Here is a 19486-nt window from a genome sequence, read left to right as displayed (position 1 = left end):
ATTTTAATTCGGAAGTGAAATTTCTTTTTTAACCCAGGTTGATCTCAACAAAGCCCTCTCATGTTAGAAGAGACTTTAAAAGCAAAATATGGCTTGAATTTTCACTCCAGGCTTTGAGGGGTGGGGGTGGGAATCCTTTTTCTTTAAAACAAGATGACATTAAATACTTTCTGTCAAAAAAATTCAACAAGTGTTAAAAGTGATACCACTAGCACTGATATGCAGAGGGAATCTGTTTAACTAGGAAAATAGTTGAATAGCATAAAACCCTTGATGTCTATTTTATTTAAAAAATCAATTTAGAGTAGGGTTAGATTTTTTTAAAGAATGTATGGTTAATGAGTTTAACTTGTAATCAGAGAGAGATTATCAGATTCATTAACTCTACAGACAAACCCAGTTTTGGCAAAGGGAAATCCAGGTATTATGTGTATCTAAAATACTAATTACTCCAACTGGAGGGACTACTTGTAAGCCCAAATCTTGTCACTAAATAAGACTGGCTTCTTTACATGTCAAAATTAATGAAGTTATATGTCTCATTGTCTGTTCCTGTGTTTGTTCTTCATTTCAACTCTCTCACTGACTTCAATAAAGCTGCATCCAAAGGTAAGTGACCATGATATCTGTGTGCAGTGTGGATTGGCCCTGGAACACTAACAAGACATTTCTGATAGTTAGGTAAAAGAAACTTTAGCTCTCTATTTGGAAAGTAAGATACATAACATTGTAACGGAAGAGATGAAACAAAAGAGTATTCTCATGGGAGTTTAAGTGGATTTCCCAGGATGGTATAAAGAAAAATTCAAGCATAAGCATGGTGTTTCAAAGGCAAAGAGAATGGCTTCCTAACTGGCTTTTCCTGGAAATGACTTAGTTGAACTCAGCTCTAGTCAGAAGTAAGCACAGGTGCCCTAGCAGTCCTTTGAAGACTCGCCTGGAACATAAACAGTCAAAATAACCAGGTGGTCCGGGTGCTTGGAATTGGGAATTCTGGGAAAGCTGAGTGATGTGGTGTGCACTCTCAGTCTGCAGAGGTAGAAACAAACAAGTCAATCTTTTGAGCCTAGTAACTCAAAACCAAACTAAGTAATACAGGAAAACCCTATCCAGAATACTAACGTGAGGAACCAGACAGACATATGCACACATGTGCTCGCTCGCGTGTGTGTGTGAGTACACGCACACACATGCACACACAGACACTTATACACACACATACATGCACACATGGCACGCACACGGATGCTCATAAGTGCAAATGCTGGGAGTGGTATTCTTCCTCTCAGATTATTTACCACAGCAAACATTTTTCCTTGCATTTTGATGTTTTGAATAGGACAGGGGGGCACTGTGACTGTCCCCTCCTTGTCCCTCCTCTCTATAGCTTATGGAAGTATAGGACATCAGGCCGGGCTTCCTTCCCTGGAGCTTTGGGAACATTGCCTTGGAGTTTAATACTTGGAAGGTAGTGAAATAAATTAATTTGCTTGTGACCCAGAAAAAAGACTGGAAGTATACACCCTGCTTCTTCTCAATATGGGCCACCTCTCCATCCCTAGGAAGACACAAAGAATGTCATTAGGAAAGGCCCATATGTCTCCCACAGTCAGCTTGCCAGGAGTGGCTGTCTCTTTCCTAGGACCAAGACTTTTCTTTAGAATCTATAAGAGTGACTCGAAGGACAAAGAGCTGCTGTCCTGTTTGGCTGTTTCAGGTGAAGATGAGGAGAGAAAAAATAGAGGCTTCTTGCCCTTAGATTTGACCATGAAAGTCACTTACTGCCTATAACATGAGAGGCTTAGAGGGCAGGATCAGAAAACAAGACCATTATTGTTACTGACTGATTTTCTGAATATTCACTGATCTGATGTATTCTAAAGGGAGAGTTTTAAATGTCATTGGCAATTGCAAATCAGTCACTTAAAGTATTGTTTTCTTTGATTTTTCAATGCAAAACATGTGTCTATTTTAGCTGGTTCTTCTCACTCGAAGAAAACAACCGGCTCCAAAGCGTCGGCCTCACCATCTGCTTCCTCCACCTCCTCTCGTCCCAGAGCACCCAAGGAGTCACTCACTGGCAAAGCAGGCATAGTGGGGACCACAAGGGGCAAGAAAAAAATTAGCAAGCAGCCGGCAGCGTCCCGACTCTCCCCCAGCACAACCACTTCTGACACATCCAGTCTTAAAGGAGAGTTCTCAGACACTGGGGTAGAGAGCCTCAAACCGGAGGAGACTGTCTCTGGAGCACAGGGGCAGGCCACAGGCAAATCCAAGGCGATCTTCACTCTGCCACCTGTCACAGTACCGCCATCCCCACCTGCCCTTCCTCTGCCCCCTGAGGATCAGTGCACCATTGCCTTGGATACTCCCATGGTCCTAGTCAGTGATGGACCTACCCTGCCCGTCTCTGCCTTAGACACAAGTCAGCTCCTTTGGACTGAAGAGCCAATGAACAGAACGACTCCGTACTCAAGCACCGGCTTAGGTGGGAGCAGAGAACTGGCAAAATGGTGAGTTGGGACACAGACCTCAAATTCTATCTAAGTATCTATCAAAGGCCACTAGAGTATTCTCTTGGAGTAAAGGAACATGGTCTGCCTTAAATCTGCTGATGTTGCGGTAGCACACCTGTGGTCTCACAGTTGGTTTTCCTAAGCCTTGACTGTGGAGTTCGACAGGCCGTGTGGAAAATTGTAATGACAATACTGACAAATATGCTTTGTCCTTCCAAGGATGTTTAGACCCTCAATCAGCATGGCTCATCCTTCTCTTTCTTCTACCTAGGAAACTTCATTTTTTATCCATCTGGTACTTGTTTTAAATCTTTATCATTTGGCCCAAAATCTCCCACCAATTCTTACTCAGCATCATCTCAATGTAACAACTTAGCTTTCTTTTCTAAGAAAATTAAGACTAAGGATAAAGAACTCTTTAAAATTCTGACTCCACATATACCAAGCATAGAATAAGCCCTTTCTCATGATTCCTTCACTGGATTCTAATTTCTCCTGTGAGATCCTCTAACACTTCTAGATGGAACTGGTAGTAACTACTTTGCTCAGAAAAGTTTTCCTACACATAGGGTAGAACTAGCCAGCGTGTGCTATTTCCTTCTATGTTCCTAGAAGCCAGTATGGAGTCTAATGTGCCATAGGCCTGCAATGCGTGTTCGGTGGGTTCTTAATGAAAATGGAAGAGTGAGCTAAAGTAGATGGAAGATCAGCCTACTTCAGTGGAGCACGGAAGATGAGATCCCTCTGATGGGGGATTCTGTAGATTATAACAGAAGACACTATAGTGGCCAGCCTTAGTTTTGCTCAAAAGACAAACAGAAAAACAAAAAAAACTAAATAAAATGGACCAAGGAACTTGATCTTACGGGTTAGTGACTCAGCATCGTCCAGCTGCCCAGTTCAGAAACCTAGAGCTCACTAAGAATCTTCACGCTCCTTTACTGATGTCACTCAAAAAGTCCTATAAATACACTATTAGAGTTGAGTGAGACCCATAGGTGTGAGGCTAGCAAGACATCCTTATTTGTACTTATTTATACTGACATATTTGTCAGTATAAATGGTGCTGACACCACTGTCAATTCTGTCTAGGGGAGACTCAGATCTAAATTGCAACCTTTTCTTGTTTCTAAAAACATTTTTTTCAATCTCAAAATCATTTAACAAGATCCCTTTCCAAAAACTTGCCATGTTAAGTCCTTAAAAATACCCACTACACTAATTAGTGTGGCTTTGATCAAGACACTTTAATTATTTAGTTTCTGGTAATAGAAACCTTCATTTATTGATTACTTGATCAATGTCAGCAGCCAAGTACTGTCCACTAACACTTAATTCACATAAGTTTTCTCTAGAATATCCCTACTTTGTAGATCCAATTGTTTTAAATTTAAAACCCCACAGCTGAGAGAGCTCAGTTGACTTAGTGTCATTACCAGGTTAGCAGTGGCCAAATGAGAGATCAATGCTAGCACTTAATACCAAACTCCAGGCCTGGGACAATTTTCTTTCTTCCAAAATAATTGCATCAACTTCTGCTCCTTTTTTTCTAACAGGTCATTGGTTTCTTATTTTTTTTTTTATCATCCAGAGAAGTCTCATTTGAAGGAAAAGTAACGGAAGATAAATATCAAAATACAAATTATTTGCCTGACATTTTAATAAAAGCTTATGGAGGCAGAAGACACTGAGATAAATGGGGTGCTCTGTCTATTGGGCTGTTTGATGATGTCACAGGCTACACAGAAGAGAGGGTAATCTATATGATTAATGAGTTGACTCAAAGTTCTAAAGGCTGGGAAGTCTATATCAAACACCAGTATTGGATGAGGATGCTCTTACCGCAGAAGGTAGCTTGCTTGAGAGAGCAAGACAAGTATCCATGTCCCAAGAGCCCTTTCTGTAATGGATTTCATCTACTCATTAAGGTTTTGCCCTCAGGAGGCCGTGCCTTACAGTGCTAGTGCATTGATGCTGAAGTTCTCAAGACCTGAATTCCAAGGGCCACATCCCAGTCCACGCAGCACTGTCTACATGGCAGCAAGCACACCGCTCACTTTCCTTTCATTGTAGAATTTCTCAGTATAGCCATCATGTCAAGCCTTCAAACTTAACTTTTTTATTTTTTCAATGTGTAATTCGGGTGTGTTTGCTCTATGCTAGGCAATGCAGTAGGCATCGATGGAATAAATGTAAGCAAAGCAAGCTAGTTCCGGAGAGTTTATCATAATCAAAATATAGACCAGTGTGCTCAGGAAAATATGTTTAATACAGAATCTCAATTTTGGAAACTGGGTTGAGTATACGGATCTGTTGTTCAGTATGCTAAAGAGAAAGGTAAACTTTGGGCAGTTGTAAGGGTGCAGAGAGCTCTTATCCATAGGCAACGTGACTCTTCCTGTCCAGCTCCATGAACATTTGGAGAGGGTATTTGTTGCACTAAGAACCATACTACATACTAGAAACTTAATGTCTAAGTTATCCCAGATACATGAAGAGTTTTTAGATGAAGAAATAAACATTCGTTTTCCATTTTCAGCGGTGCTCCGATTATTGGGAATAAGGCTGGGTCTCATTTGACATTGGGAGTGTTTATCATGGATTTTCCTACCCAGGTTTAACTCTCAGAGTTTCCTAGAAGAACTCATTTTCTTTTTGGTATATTTTTTTAGTTTAAAAACTGACATTATAATGCCTTCTTCCGGGGTAGTTTGTGTTCGCACTTGATTTAATGATCTTGGAAGACATGGTCTCTCAGATTTCCACCCAGATTCTCTCTCTTTCAAGTGGAATTTGAATTGAAGTTTTTGGCTCTCGCTCACTTGCTTTCCCTAGAACTTTCCCTGGGTTATATTTAGTCACCCAGTGTATGAAGACTCTGTCATAACATGAAAAGCCTTCTGTTTGGGATACAAATATCGAAACTTGAAAAGGGGCTAGTGGTTGTATATAAAAATACCTCCATCTCTTCCTGTCACACAGACCGCTGTCCAGTCCATTTCTCTTCATTTACAGCTTGATCCGTAACACAGACATCTCTATATCATGGGGCAGGAAAACATGGCCCATTTGAGGTTAGATTGGAAAATGACTTGTTGAGCCCATTCCACAAAAACATTTATGGAATGTGCTATGTTGTCCAGTGCTCTCAGGAACCATAACAGGCAAGGTGTGAGGTGACCAATGCAGACATGGAACATATTTAATATTAAATAATTATAATGATAAAATATAACATTTAGTAAGTAGACTAACTGTCTCAATCTAGATCCCACACTGCACTGGCCAGGTTGGGTGGGCTACTGACTTATAGCCTTTCATGGATCCATGTTGTAAATTATAGTCTTTTATAGTTATAGACACCTTATAGTCTTAAATAGTTATGAGTTGTAAGTAAATGTTATGAAACTGCAAAACACTATACCAATGGTAAGGTTAAACTAATTAATACAGTAGATTAGTGACTGATAGCACAAGTGCCAGGATTAAGCCCTGAAGTATCTTGTTCTGCATGTGCAAAGGGTATTATTAATTAACGTATCTCCTAAACATAGTGTAGACACCCAAAGTGACAGTCTCTTCAAATTAGAATAGCTTTCTGCAGCAATCAGGCAAGATTCTAGACTATAGAAAAGTTTGTCCATAGGAAAAAAATCTTCCCTTATTTGCAATGACACTTCATTGTGTGTTGTCTGCAAAAAGAAAGTGAATATAAGCTTACCATAGGATTCAGTAATTTAGAAACTTCAAAGAATTGAAAGTGGAGGGTGGATTTGAACACCAGTATACATAGAGTTGTCAATAGGCAGAAAGAGCCCCACTGTGCATTGGGTGATGCATAAGTAAATAAGACAGCGCGCGCACACACATACTGTCATATCATGTAGCCTTCAAGAGGAAGGAACTTATGCCACTGCTTTGACATGGATATTCTTGGCATTGTGTTAGGTGACATAAGGTACACCCTGTATATAATTCTGCTTACATGAGGTTGGAAAAGTAGTCAGTATCACAGACACAGAGAGGGAAATGGTGGTTTCTGAGGGTAAGAGCTGCGGGGACTTACTAGTTAATGGTGAGAGAGCTTCAGTTTAGTGAGATGCAAAAGTTCTGAAGATGCAGGATGCTAATTACACAGCAAGGTGAACGTCCCTGAATGCCACCAAATGGTACCCTTAAGAAACGGTAAGATGGGAAATCTTGGGTTACTTTTATATGTCACATAATTTAAAATGATATCTCTGGTATTTGAAAGACAGCTCAGTGGGTAAAGTGCTTACTAAGTAAGCATGAAGACCTTCACTCAGCCCCAACACCATGTAAAATCAAGGCATATCAGTGCATATATGTAACATCACCTGTGCTGGAGATCGGAAGGCAGCAACGACCAGCAAATCTTGCTGACACCAGTCTAGCTGGAATGTTAAGTTCTGGGTTCATTGAGAGATCATATCTTAAATAATAAGAGTGGTGGAGAGAGACATTCAAAATAAGTGAACCCATGCATGCACACAGCGAAGTGAGATTTCATAGACCTCTTTGAGAACAATTTAGGCTGTTGGGTTTTTCTAAATAAAAAATGGAGAGTCTTAGAAGTGCCTGGCCTTAAAACCACAAAAATTGAATTTAAACGCCTTTCTTCCTAATGAAGTCTGCCAGTGTGAATTAATGAAAGCACTTTCAGATTATGTTGTTTGTCTTAGGGAAGGGTTAGAGGTTGGATTTGTTTGTTGGTTTATCTGTGAGAACATCAGACACGTTTTTAACTGTGTGTTCTTTCAGAAATATGACATCCAGATGTGAATTCATCTACTTATGTCAGAAAGTATTGGGCGAGGTTTTCTATATCTTTCAACAATGATTCCACTGTTTTTGAAATTAACTGTTTTTGTTGTGCCATGCATAGTCTTTGAATGTGGGTGAGCATTCTGGAGAGTTTCACCCGTTTGAACATCAAAGCATTCTTACCCGCAGTGTATTACCTTTCTTCTAAAATTTCCTCTCATCTAACACTTTGCACCTTTGGTGTTACTCTAGTCCTGTAAGACTGGAAGTCTTATACATGAAGAAATTAAAGTGCAGAGAGGATTTAAGGGTTTTTCCTATTGACTCACTGGCTGGAAAGAAAATGGGATTTGATCCAATGTTAATAAAATATATGCTTTCCTACGTTACACCCTTTTGGATGTTGAGATGCAGAGAACTATAAATCCTATTTGTCAAAGGCACTGTAGGAGTAAGGAGTCAGACACTTCAGGGATGCTAAGCTCTGCATTGGAGTCATTGTTGGACCACTGTGAGAACGTGGGTAAGGGGTGTAGGGTAAGGACGTCAACTGAATGATCCACAAACATGCAAAGAAGCTGAGGCCTGACCTTCAGACTCAAAGAGCAAACAAGAAGTGTGGATAGAATCAAGTATTGTGGCGTTTCTGACTCGTTGTTGTGCATGTGCCTGTGAAAGTGTGTGCGTGTGCGTGTGCATGTGTGTGTGTGTGTGTGTGTGTGTGTGTGTGTATAAGGAGGTGTGCTTGCACATGTGCGTGTATATGTGGAGATCATGGGTCAGCCTCAGGCATCTTTCCTCAGATGTCATCCATTTATAGATTATAGGGTCTCTTACTGACCTTGCAGGCTATGATGGTTGGCCAATGAGCCCAAGAAATCTGCCTGTCTGCCTGGCCCTGCCTCCCAGGGAGAAAGTATAAGCAAGCACTACCACAGCTATAATTTTTTAATTATTATTTTGAGTTCTGGGGATTGAACTCTCAGGTATTCAGATGTTCGCAGCAAACACTTTACTAAGTAAGCTACCCCTCTGTCAGCCCTAACCCACTACTCTTTTCTCTACTGTTTATGGACAAGTATGGACAAAGTACAGTTTCACACTTCATGCACTTAATGTGTTACATATATAGTAATACTTTCTCACTTTGCAAACAATAAATATTTATCGTTAATAACTAAGTAATGGGTCAGAACACTTTCATGTTGGTAATGTTAGTTGGCTGTCCCATGTTGCATTTCTCCCTTCCCCATGAAGGATATTCATGATACTAGCTAGCATGCTTTGCGTTACATTGGTATCCATGAAGATTGCTCTGAACTTCACATCACCCTGTACTTTTCTGCCTTTGACAGTTTTACAACCAAAGATGAGCTGGGAAAGGCTGGACCTCAGTTGCTGACCCCTGAGCAGATGGGAGACTTGTCAGAATCCTTCAGTGCCCCAGAGGAAGAGGCCCCAAGAGAGTACCACACCAATGACTCTGACTCAGATGGACCCATCTTGTACACTGATGATGATGATGATGATGAAGAGGATGATGATGATGATGGCAGTGGAGAAAGTAAGAGTATTTCCAAGAGGTGGGGGAGGAGGTGATATACAAAGAGCCACCTACTGTGCACTGTCTTCTCTCAAATTAGAAGAAATGTATCTATCCTAGTTAGAACTGGTGATGCAGACCTTTAATCCCAGCTACATGGAAGAACAGAGCAAGTCTATTGGAAGTTCAAGGCAAGCCTTGGATACAGAATATGTTCAAGACTAGCCTGGACAACTTCATGAGACCATGTCTCAAGCTAAAAAGTAAAAACAGGCTTGGAGGATAGCAAAGTGACATGGGTTCAGTTCCCAGTACTGCAAGAAAATACAAAATGTGCCTGTCCCAAAGTTTAGCCCAGATTTTTTTCCCAGAAGAGGATACTGCATAGATATCTCACATCTTCATCAGTCAGTTAGACTGAACATTTGTCTTAATACAAACAATCTAAACTTCCTAAGAACAGAGGCTTTTCCCAGGAAAGTCAAAGGTAGGCATTTGTCCGGGGACCTGTTCTTGAAGAATGTTGAGAAGGTAGGGATTCCTTAGCTTACTGGAAGTGTTAGAGAATTTCACTCATTTTATAATGTAGCTTGAAGAGAGAGGAATGAGTCAAGAATGACAAACACTTTGCTGAAGTTCAACATCCTCACTTGTCCACTATCACGAAGATAGGGTGACTTCTAGAAAGGAAGGGTCCTAAGGAGGGTGAAGACCATGGTTGTGTCTAATTAGATGGCTGGAATGTGCTGTTACAGTGGTGTTTGGTTTTGTTTTGTGTTTTATGTTTTGCATTTTGCTTTGCTTTGCTTTTAACTTAGGAGAAGTGTGACTTGGGAGGAATTCGATGTGGGATTGAATTTATAGATGATTAAAAGTGATTAGTATACTAATGATTCAGTAGAAGTTTGTTAAATTTCCCTTTGTTAGTATCCATCTGATAGCTATGGTCTGCTGGTAGGTTAAGGATGCTGGGTGACTGAGGGTTAAAGCATTTGTATATAGAGTAGGCTCTTTGCCAGCATGAAGCCTGGCTGAGGGGAAGAGGATGAGGAGGATTAACTGTACAGAAGGAGAGAGGATAAGCTTTTGACTTGAAAAGAAAGCAAAAGCATTGCACAATCACTGACTTCCACGGCCCACCATATCAGCAGAATAAACTTCAGCTATCACCATCCAAATGATGAGGTGATACTTCCAAGTTTGTTCATGGTGTCTTGGGATCTCTTTTTCCCAGAACATAAGAAAGAAAGAAAGAAAGAAAGAAAGAAAGAAAGAAAGAAAGAAAGAAAGAAAGAAAGAAAGAGAGAGAGAGAGAGAGAGAGAGAGAGAAAGAAAGAAAGAAAGGGAAAAAGTCCTTCAGTTCTTTTTCAAAATGAACTGTCTGCAACTCAACCCCTTTCCCCTTTGGACTGATTAGGTTTCCCCTCTTGCATTGCAAGTAAATTGGCCTGGGTCCTGTTAAAGTCCAACCACATGTAACCAAAGCCCTGGTAAGGTAAAAACTGATGTACCTATATTTCTGCCCCTTTTCAACCCTCAGGTGCCTTGGCAAGTAAGATAAGACGAAGAGATACACTTGCCATCAAACTTGGCAACAGACCATCCAAGAAAGAACTGGAGGATAAAAACATCCTTCAGCGAACATCTGAAGAAGAAAGACAGGAGCTGCGACAACAGATCGGAACCAAGTTGGTCAGGTACTTGCTGGGGTGTGAGTGTAGCAGTGACTGATTCCTGTTCTTTCCAAAGTCTCCTCTTGGTGAATTCACCCGGATTAGGTCTCAAATGTTGAACCACTCACAGAATGTACCGTTTGGTCAGTTGTCCAGTACCTTTGAGATTCCAAAATCTAGCTCAGATGTCAGTAGACTTTTCCAACAAAGGATCAGTTATAAATCCTCAGGCTTTGATGGATAGTTGGTCTACATTGCAGTTATTCAACTACGCCATTGTAGAAAAGATGCAAATAGTATATATAAGTGGATGAGCCTAGGAGTGATTTAATAGAATGCATTTTACCAAAAAGGGTAGTGTGAAGGGTTTGGCCCGCAGGCAGCAGCTGTCCACCATCTGTTCTAATCTGAGGACTCACTGGGATTTTTATGTGACAACTATGAGATTTCATCATGTGGGCTGTGAGACTGGAGACATGCCAAGCCTCTCTGGTGTAGCCTTGTCCTAGTCAGGTAAGCAAGCACAGGCCTCTGTCCACACATAGCCCTTTAGCTTGAAACAAGTGGGCCATCGGACATTGCTTCTCCTTCCCCCTGACCTCCTATGCTGTAGGCCTGCTGGGTTTTGCCACGCATGCCTTCAGAGGTTCATTTAACTAGACTTTTAAAATTCAGGTTAATTCCTTCACACCAAAGCTCTTCTTTCTGATACCAGCTTAAGCACACTCAAGTGTCACTGTTTTCTCCCACTTTGCACATCCACCAGGACATATCACCGGGAGAAGGGAGCCATATGGGAGGGAGTTGCTGTCCTTGTATAGGATCCTGTGGGAAGGTCCACACCAGGGCCATTCTCCACAGGGAAAGAATCCCCTAAGGCCCTTCTTGGCCAAAAGGGTGACTTTTAGTGACAGCAGCTGTGGCTCCTATCTGAAGGGAAGGGTCACCCTCCTGAGGAATCCTGAAGGAGGCCTGGGAATCCCCAGCACTTGTGACTCCCTCCAGGACTCCAGGAGTCTTCCCACTGGAGTGTTTTCACCTCAGCCCTAAGCCTCGGCCATTTCCTGCCTCAGGAAGGAGCTAGCAGAAGTCAAGGGAACTTCATGTCACATATGACTTCTTCACAAGTACAGCCAGGGGCCTCTCTGGGGCCTGGGGGAAAGAAAGGGGACTGCTGGGAATCTGGGAACCGAGCAGCTCCTTTGTAACAGAACCAGGGCAGGATCACTGTTTCTCACTGATAGATTTCTTATATGCCATCCCCTCTACAGGACATGCAGGAGAACATGAAACAAATGTGTTTGATTCTTTTATTGCCTTTGTTTATGTTTGGCTGTGAAAATTTTTTAATTGCTGAATAATAATGCATATAAGGTGATAGCAAAATAAGATAAACTCCTTAAAAGCAAAGAATATTAGTACAGTTTATCATGGTAAATGATTTTTTTAAAAAGTGAACTACGGTAAAAGGATAATAACTCACTTGGAAAAGTGCTTGCTATGCAGGCATGGGGACCTGCGTTCCATCTTTAGCACCCAGGTAAAAATTGTACTATATTACAAAAGCCTGAAACAAGCGAAAATTAAAGGTTTTATAAATGATACTAAATATGTTAGTGCCTCAATAAAACCTAAAATCATTTTTAAATGAGCAAAGTTTCCCTATTCTTTTTATTATAAATGTCTAGTCATAGTTATTTGTAATGGAAAACTATATAAATTATAGGACCAAAACGCTATTATCTGTAGTTCTATGCCTAAAAAAGTGAAAAAACAAAACTGCTACATAATAACTTCTACAGGTTAAAAAAAAATCTAAGGTTAGTCAGTCAACATCAGCACCACAGTAATACTGTCCTGGCACAGAAGAGGGGACGACAGCTAGTGGGAGAGGTGGCAGTCACTGTTCTCTCAGCAGCCATTTTAAATAACCAACTGTTTAACCTGAGGCTCAAAACATTTCCTGCACGGACTACCATAGTGGATGGGATGAATTTAGAGAGACAGTAAACATTTTAGCAGTGAGAAGAATTCATCAGACAGGTTGATCCGCTGTGCCACCAGCTCGACATTTGAGGAAAGTGGATGTGTTGGATAGAATCAGAGCCTTTGATGGGTTTTTGATTTTATCAATGGAAACAAGGACAAGGATCACCTCTTCTAATGTGAGCTAAAGGAACATCCACTGAGGCGGAATGAAGGACCCCTCCATAGCACATTTTTAAGATGTCTGAGGCTTCGATATGCTTATTAGTGAGGGAGAACTAGTCACAGTCAGCAAGTCTGGGCTGGGTTGGAGTCCAGTAGTAAAGTGACAGCTTAGCAAATGTAAGACCCTCCGTTTGTCATAAGCACTAAAAACAAACAAATGAGTGAATGCATGCATGCCTGAAAGAATTAATTAATTAATTGTTGATTAATTGGATGTGAGCTTATTTAGAACTGAAAAAGCTACTGGCAGAAATATATTTACAAGATAGAAGATTCCCACTGCTTGATGCCACTCATAAAACAGAGTTCTTATATTTAAGACTCTTACTACCTGGACCATGACAAGCATCCAGTAAAGTTACATATTTACTTTTAACTTAAATTGCATACTCTTAATAAACTAGTGAAGCACAATAAAAACTAAGCCTGAGTTTACTGGAAATCAGCATACATTGTTTTCAATCCGTATTTTTGAAACAGTTGAATGCTATAATAAAATAATTATAAAGCTATGTCTTTGAATAATAATTCTATCTGGGAGGCATATGTAAGAAGGAAAAGATCTACAATAATGTATGTGCTGGGGGCAAGGGGGCTCGGTCTTTGGTTGGTGAAGGTAGAAAAAGAAAAGAACATTCCACCAGTAAGAGAGAGCTAGCACACCTGGGCATGACAGACTCCAGTACACTGGCAGTGCACGCTCATAGCACACAGTATAGTCGGGGCATGGACTCCAGATGCATAGCTACAGTTGCTACCTTGGGCCTTGTGTGGACTCTGTAACTCATTTTAATTTCAAAGTAGTCCCAAGGGAGATCTAACTTCAAGGAAAATTTGAGCAAGCTCTGAAATGATCACTGGTTTGACATGTTTCTACCATTGAGAGTTAGGTATGTCAAGAAAACAGCAGGTTAAAGTCAGACACCTCTGTGTGTATATTCATCATAATTTACACAAATTCAGCATACATTCCAAGGAAATCTTTCACTATAATTAACAAGAAATTAATCATGTAAACAAGAACAAGGCTATAAGGAGTTTCTAGGAGTTTCTGCTCTCATGTAAAGCAGTTAGCTACTAATCCTGGATGAGCCTGGCTTATCTCAACAGCAGGGAAGAGGGAGCCACATAGCTTAAGATAACTTGCAGGGCCTGACACAGGATTTCCCTTCAAACCCTGAGCAGCATAGATTGAGCAACTCATAATATTGGCGTGAACTTTGCAACAGCAGCTGAGTTGAGGCACCAGTGCGCTGTACATTAATTAAGTAAGCTATCGCTTAAGCTGCTGTAACATGCCAGGGATCCAGGAGTCCAAGCAATGTATGTTGATTCCTTTCTTACTGGGCAGTCTAGAGGAAGCCGGGCCACCCAGCATGATAGAGTTTCTCCTTCTTTCTCCACAGAGGCCTAACAGCCAAACTCCTTCTGCTTTATTAATTTCTTATGCCCCTGGAGAATCTCATCTGTAAGATCAAAGCTGGCTCATAACACCATGTTCAAGTGTAGCCAGTTCAAGAAGGACGTGGAGAACAGGGACCACACACTCATCTATGTCAAGGGGGAAAAACAACTTTAAAAGCTCACTCTGCTCATGTCCTATCCCACACTGGGCTGCTAGGGAATCCAGGATCTGTAGACATGTACCCAACCAAAGTCAGATGCCTGTCTTTCAGGGATGAGTGAAGGGGAGAGAGTCAGAAGTCTAAGCCACTCTCAGTAGTGTCTAAACAGATCGAACGGAGAAATTTATCTTACAGGCTTAAATTTTTAGGTTTATTTCTTAATATATGACAGTCTAGCTTCGCTGTTTTGTTTGTATCTTCCACCCAACGGGCCTCATTTGTAATTTAAGGTGTATTTATTTTGTAACCTGTAGTGTATATTGTTCACTTTGTCCTTGTAGGAGACTCAGCCAGAGGCCAACAACAGAAGAATTAGAGCAAAGAAACATCTTAAAACGTGAGTATATGATGCTACACTGTGATCTTTCGGGTGATCAGTAATAAGATACCCCAGAGGCAGCCTGTCCAACAGGAGGGAAACATGATTCACAGCTGCCTGAAATGGCCCATGTATGTCACATACATTAGTTAGATGTGTACATATCTAAAAAATAATTTCTTGGTTTTCATATTTCATTTTTATGGCTTTAAGCCTAGTGTCCCCTAAAGTGGAACCCTACTCACAGTAATTATGTTTGAGAAAGAAATGTATCCCATGTGTTTTTTTGCTCAAATATTAAAGCAAATGCTCTAGTCTACTCAAATAACTGCCAGAGAAGGAATCCACAAGGAAATCAATCAAACATCCCTATATTGTTATGAATAATAATACAGTTTGTTGCTAGGTTGAGCAAATGTCCCAATTTAAATTATGGCAAGAGGGGTTTTGCAAGGCATTTCATTTTCCTCTGTTGTGATAACTCCTCTTCTTTCTTGGATTCTTTGTGGTTTCTTGAAACCTAAAGAGTTCTCCATTCATTGCCCTACTCTGTTTTTCCATTCTGATTGCTGGAGGCTAAGTGTGGGAGATCCCACTGGAAACACAGTCTCCTGCTGTTCTCGCAGGATATCCACTAACTTCAGTGAGTTTAAAGGCAGAGTCTAGCTGAACTTATAAATGTTAACCTAGGTCCAAAGGAGCTTTTTATTTTGTGAACTCTCAAAGGATGGGAATGTTCAGAATCCCTGGCAGCACTATAATAGCTAAGCCACTGGTATGAGAACATCCTTTCAACCAAGCTGGTGGAGTACAGTCAGCCTGCTGGACAACCCCACTCTAATATGACTTATTTTCTTTTCTAAAGGAAAGAAAGATTTCTGTAGTATATTTATAGGACTGTTGCCATAACTGAAACAGCTCACTGAAGAACATTTAGCCAGTACAAGAAGGACCAACCACCTAGTCTGCGGCATATCTCTCCCGCTGTGCTTTTTCTGGTTATTTGTGAGCATAGCTTGAACAGATCCCCTCAGAGTGCCTACTAATGTGCAGAAATGCCTGTCTGAAAGACAACGTGGCTGTGGCTACAAAAGAAGAGTGTGTTTTCACTTTAGCAACATCTAATGTTGACAGGAAAACAAACCCATAGGTATCAATGTTTTCCCTGACGAGTTCCTGGGACATAATCACTAAGTTAAACTTTAAGCTCAAAGGTAGACTGTGAGCTGCTGTGTGGACAAAGGGTATGTCTTACTGGATGGCTGATGAGGTACTTTGAAAAGAGGGCCTTGCAAATTCTGGGTAATTCTGTCCTTTGGGACTGATGTGCCAAGCCACAGTGGAGTTAAGTTATTTGAGGAACTCTTTCATGGATCCGGAAATTTATTGCATGTTGATCTTAAATGCTGTGTTGGCTTTTGTACCCTCTGTTTTCCTGGAGGTTCGGGAAAGATTGAAGGACCAAAGTCAACTTCGTCTTGACTCTAGCCCTGTTTTACTTCCTTCTAAGTTCGTGTTGATTCTGGAAACGGGAGATCCATTTCCAGTCTGGAGAGGCAGATAACTGGCTCCCAACCCCATGATAGAGGCCAAGGGAAGCAGGCAGAGCTGGGGAGGTTCTTTCCACTGAGCTTAGACCACAAACAATTTGCTCAATCCTTTACCTCTGTACTCTTCTGTATTTTCCTCTTTCTGCTCAGATATTTCATCTCTAGTTTCTGTTCAAAAGTAGCAAGGATATCTAAATGAAGACACCAGAAAACTCTCTCTGTGATACAATATGGTTTTTAAGGTCACCTGTTGGGGGCTGAGGTGATTCAAAGCATAAAATAGTCAACAGTTCTTTAATCCCAGCCCATCACTTTCATAACTACGGCTGAGATTATGAAATACCTCAATAAATGCCAATAGCTTCTCTGTAAGGACATGAGACAAAGCTGATGTCTTAGTATCATGTCCCTTATCTTTCCCAACCAGAGAAGTCAACTCTGGCTGATCAGGAAAAGTGCTATGAGCTTCTCCACACAGGACCCGAGGCCGAATGCATTGCTCTCATGTTCAGCCGTGAGTGTCATTTTAAATGTATTTTCCACAGAGAAGAAAAAAATTAACCCAGGCCACCGAGTTCTGAATCTTTTCCTTCAACAATTAACTGTAAAAATTTTTTACACCTACAAAAAAAAATGATGAAATTTTACAGAAGTCCACTAACCACATGTCGCCATCCATCCATATTCTGTTGACATCCTTATTCTTCATATAGCCATTGATTCAAGTTTTTAACATATATATTAATATGTGTGTGTGTGTGTGTTGATAAATACATACATACATTTCAAAAGTGTATAAATGTATTTTCATTTGGTGAAAATACCTAAATATATATTAACATATGCATATATATATATATATATATATGCACTTCAAAAGTTTATAAACATATTTTCATCTGTTCAAAATACCTATGTGGAGTCAGTAAGATGGCCCAGCAGGTCAAAGCACTGCCACCAAATCTGACAACTTGAATACAATCCCCAAGACCCACACAATCTACTGCCACAAGTTTTCCTCTGACCTCCACATGTGTGCTATGGCAGTGTGTTTATGAACACTAACACACAATAAATAAATAAAATTTTTAAGTAAAGCAAAACAAGACACAACAAAAAAACACCCACATAGAAACACATAGAACAGCAAAAAGATCAACAGAACCACAGAGAACATATGTGGAAGGAAGCCCAGTTTGTTTTATCCCAGTCAGTGACTCAACTGAGTACTGCTGCTCGTTGTTGGTTTTGCTCCTTTTTCCCTCTACTCTTAGCTAATTCATACAACCTCAGGGCCACCCTGACCATCCAGGCAGTTTTCTGCTGTGCCCACCACCTTTAAAGCACACATATTGATGGTGTGTTTTTCACACGCTTCCCTGTGGCTGTCTGAGGCAGCACCCCTCCACTCTGATGCAAGACACTGACCAAGAGCTCTGTCATTTCCTCCATGGAAACCCTTCAATCCATCCCAACGCCCCAGGCAGTTTACATCACACTGCATCGTTAGTCTGCTAATTAATCAATAGCTAGAGGAAATGATGTACCTTAAATGGACACCTCACTGAGTATTTAGGTACCAATGTCAAGATATACCCTTGACCTGTACCACTGTGCAAAGACTCAGAGGCTACTCCATGGCAGCCACCTCCATCCCTCACCCACTTTAGAAGTATCAATCAAACGTGGGAAATATTAAAAGCCAGTTCCTGATGTCAGGGAAGAATTCCCAGATCGTAAAATGCTGTTTACTTAAATTGCCTAACTGAAATCAGCTCTTCCCTTCTTAGATGTCACTGGCTGTCACCTTGTTGGACAACATCCTTAAATGGTAAAACTAATATTCCCTTCAAAGAAATGACATTTTACATAAAGAATGAAAACATTTGGGATTTTGTGTGTGTGTGTGTGTGTGTGTGTGTGTGTGTGTGTGTGTGTGTATTTGCAAGAAATGTCATTAAGAAATGAAGCATGGGAAGTGGGGCCCTGCAGAGATGGCTTAGCAATTGAGAGCAGTTGGTGCTCATGCAGAAGACCCAGGTTCAATTCCCCTCATTCCTGTGGCAGCACACAGTCATCTTCAACCTCACACCCAGGACATTCAATGTCTTCTTTGGACCTCAGTGGACACCACACGCATACATGGCGTACAAATACAAACTGTAGGCAAGACACTCCTAAAATAAAATGAATAAACTTAATTTTTTTAAAGGTGTAGCTTTTATAAAAAAAAAAAAGAAAGAAAGCATGGTAGGCATATGGGAAGAAGTGACTAAAATCATTTTTAAGGGTTATATTTTTCTTTTAAATACAGTTCTTATAAGAAGTTTGGAATTTGTCCAATATATATAATACAATTCACAAGCTTCATCCAATTCGCATTAAGTAATTGGCCCTTTGTGTACATTTTAAGGAGATAGAGAGACTTGGTTTTGTGAAGCAATCAGCAAGGCTTACAGTTCATTCATAAGAAATCTGATGTAGAATCAAATTAATTTGATGAAGGAACTTGAAGTGTCTCTCGTCTGAAGGGTGATTTCTGTTTGTATTGCTGGATATAACGACAGGGATCATCTTCTTCCTTGTAAATTAAAAGATGTATTTCAGAAGAAGACAGAAAGTTCATTATATCCAGAGAAGAAAAAATGTATAGAAAATGTGGTGGGGTCAGTGAGCAAATCCTCCAGCTCTTGTTCATGTTCAATACTGGCTTTATACTCGTAACACCAATGACCTTGATGTGAAAAGTCCATTTGAATTTTCACAGTAAGTACATTTTAGGGTTGCGGAAATTGCTTAATGAGTAAGGCGATTGTGATGCAAGCAAGAAGACCTGAACCTGGGTGTACGTAGCGGGATGTGTTGACCATCTCAATGCTGGTGAGGCAGAGACAGGTGGAGTCCTGGGGCTCTCTCCCCAGACACCCCAACCTGATGAGGAAGCCTCCGTCTCTGTGAGAAAGACTGTCTTAAAAACCAAGGTAGATTGCAGCAAATGATGACACTCAAAGTCCTCTGACCTACACACACGCACACACGCACGCACGCACGCATGCTCATAGATATATTAAATAAAGCCTTTACATAGAAGAAAAATTTCCTGAAGCTTTCAGTTGATCCCGTCTATAGCGCAGTCTTTCTTCATTAGAGTCCCAAGAATATAAGCCTTGGCATGTATTTTACCATGAAGTAAAATCATTGCTTTACTTAAACACAGATGAGATACAAGAAGCAACAGACAGATGCTCTTCAAATATGCATACC

At 40.7% G+C, this 19486-nt stretch overlaps 1 protein-coding gene across 5 annotated transcripts in view; it reads left to right on the top strand.

The window, feature by feature from the left end:
• Positions 1 to 19486, top strand: part of Phactr2 (phosphatase and actin regulator 2) — a 263614-nt gene that overhangs the window by 218055 nt on the left and 26073 nt on the right. For all 5 annotated transcript variants that reach the window (XM_028779207.1, XM_028779211.1, XM_028779209.1 and 2 more), the window contains 4 exons: positions 1976 to 2513; positions 8657 to 8865; positions 10385 to 10541; positions 14635 to 14690. In XM_028779207.1, coding sequence (XP_028635040.1) covers positions 1976 to 2513; positions 8657 to 8865; positions 10385 to 10541; positions 14635 to 14690 — 960 coding nt within the window. The remainder of the gene's footprint in view (positions 1 to 1975; positions 2514 to 8656; positions 8866 to 10384; positions 10542 to 14634; positions 14691 to 19486) is intronic.

This window comes from Grammomys surdaster, unplaced genomic scaffold, assembly GCF_004785775.1.
Source record: "Grammomys surdaster isolate TR1022 unplaced genomic scaffold, NIH_TR_1.0 348, whole genome shotgun sequence".
In the NCBI taxonomy this organism is placed as follows: Eukaryota; Metazoa; Chordata; class Mammalia; order Rodentia; family Muridae; genus Grammomys; species Grammomys surdaster.
The sequence above is the reverse complement of the archived record's forward strand: the minus strand, read 5'-3'. Positions and strand labels throughout refer to the sequence as shown.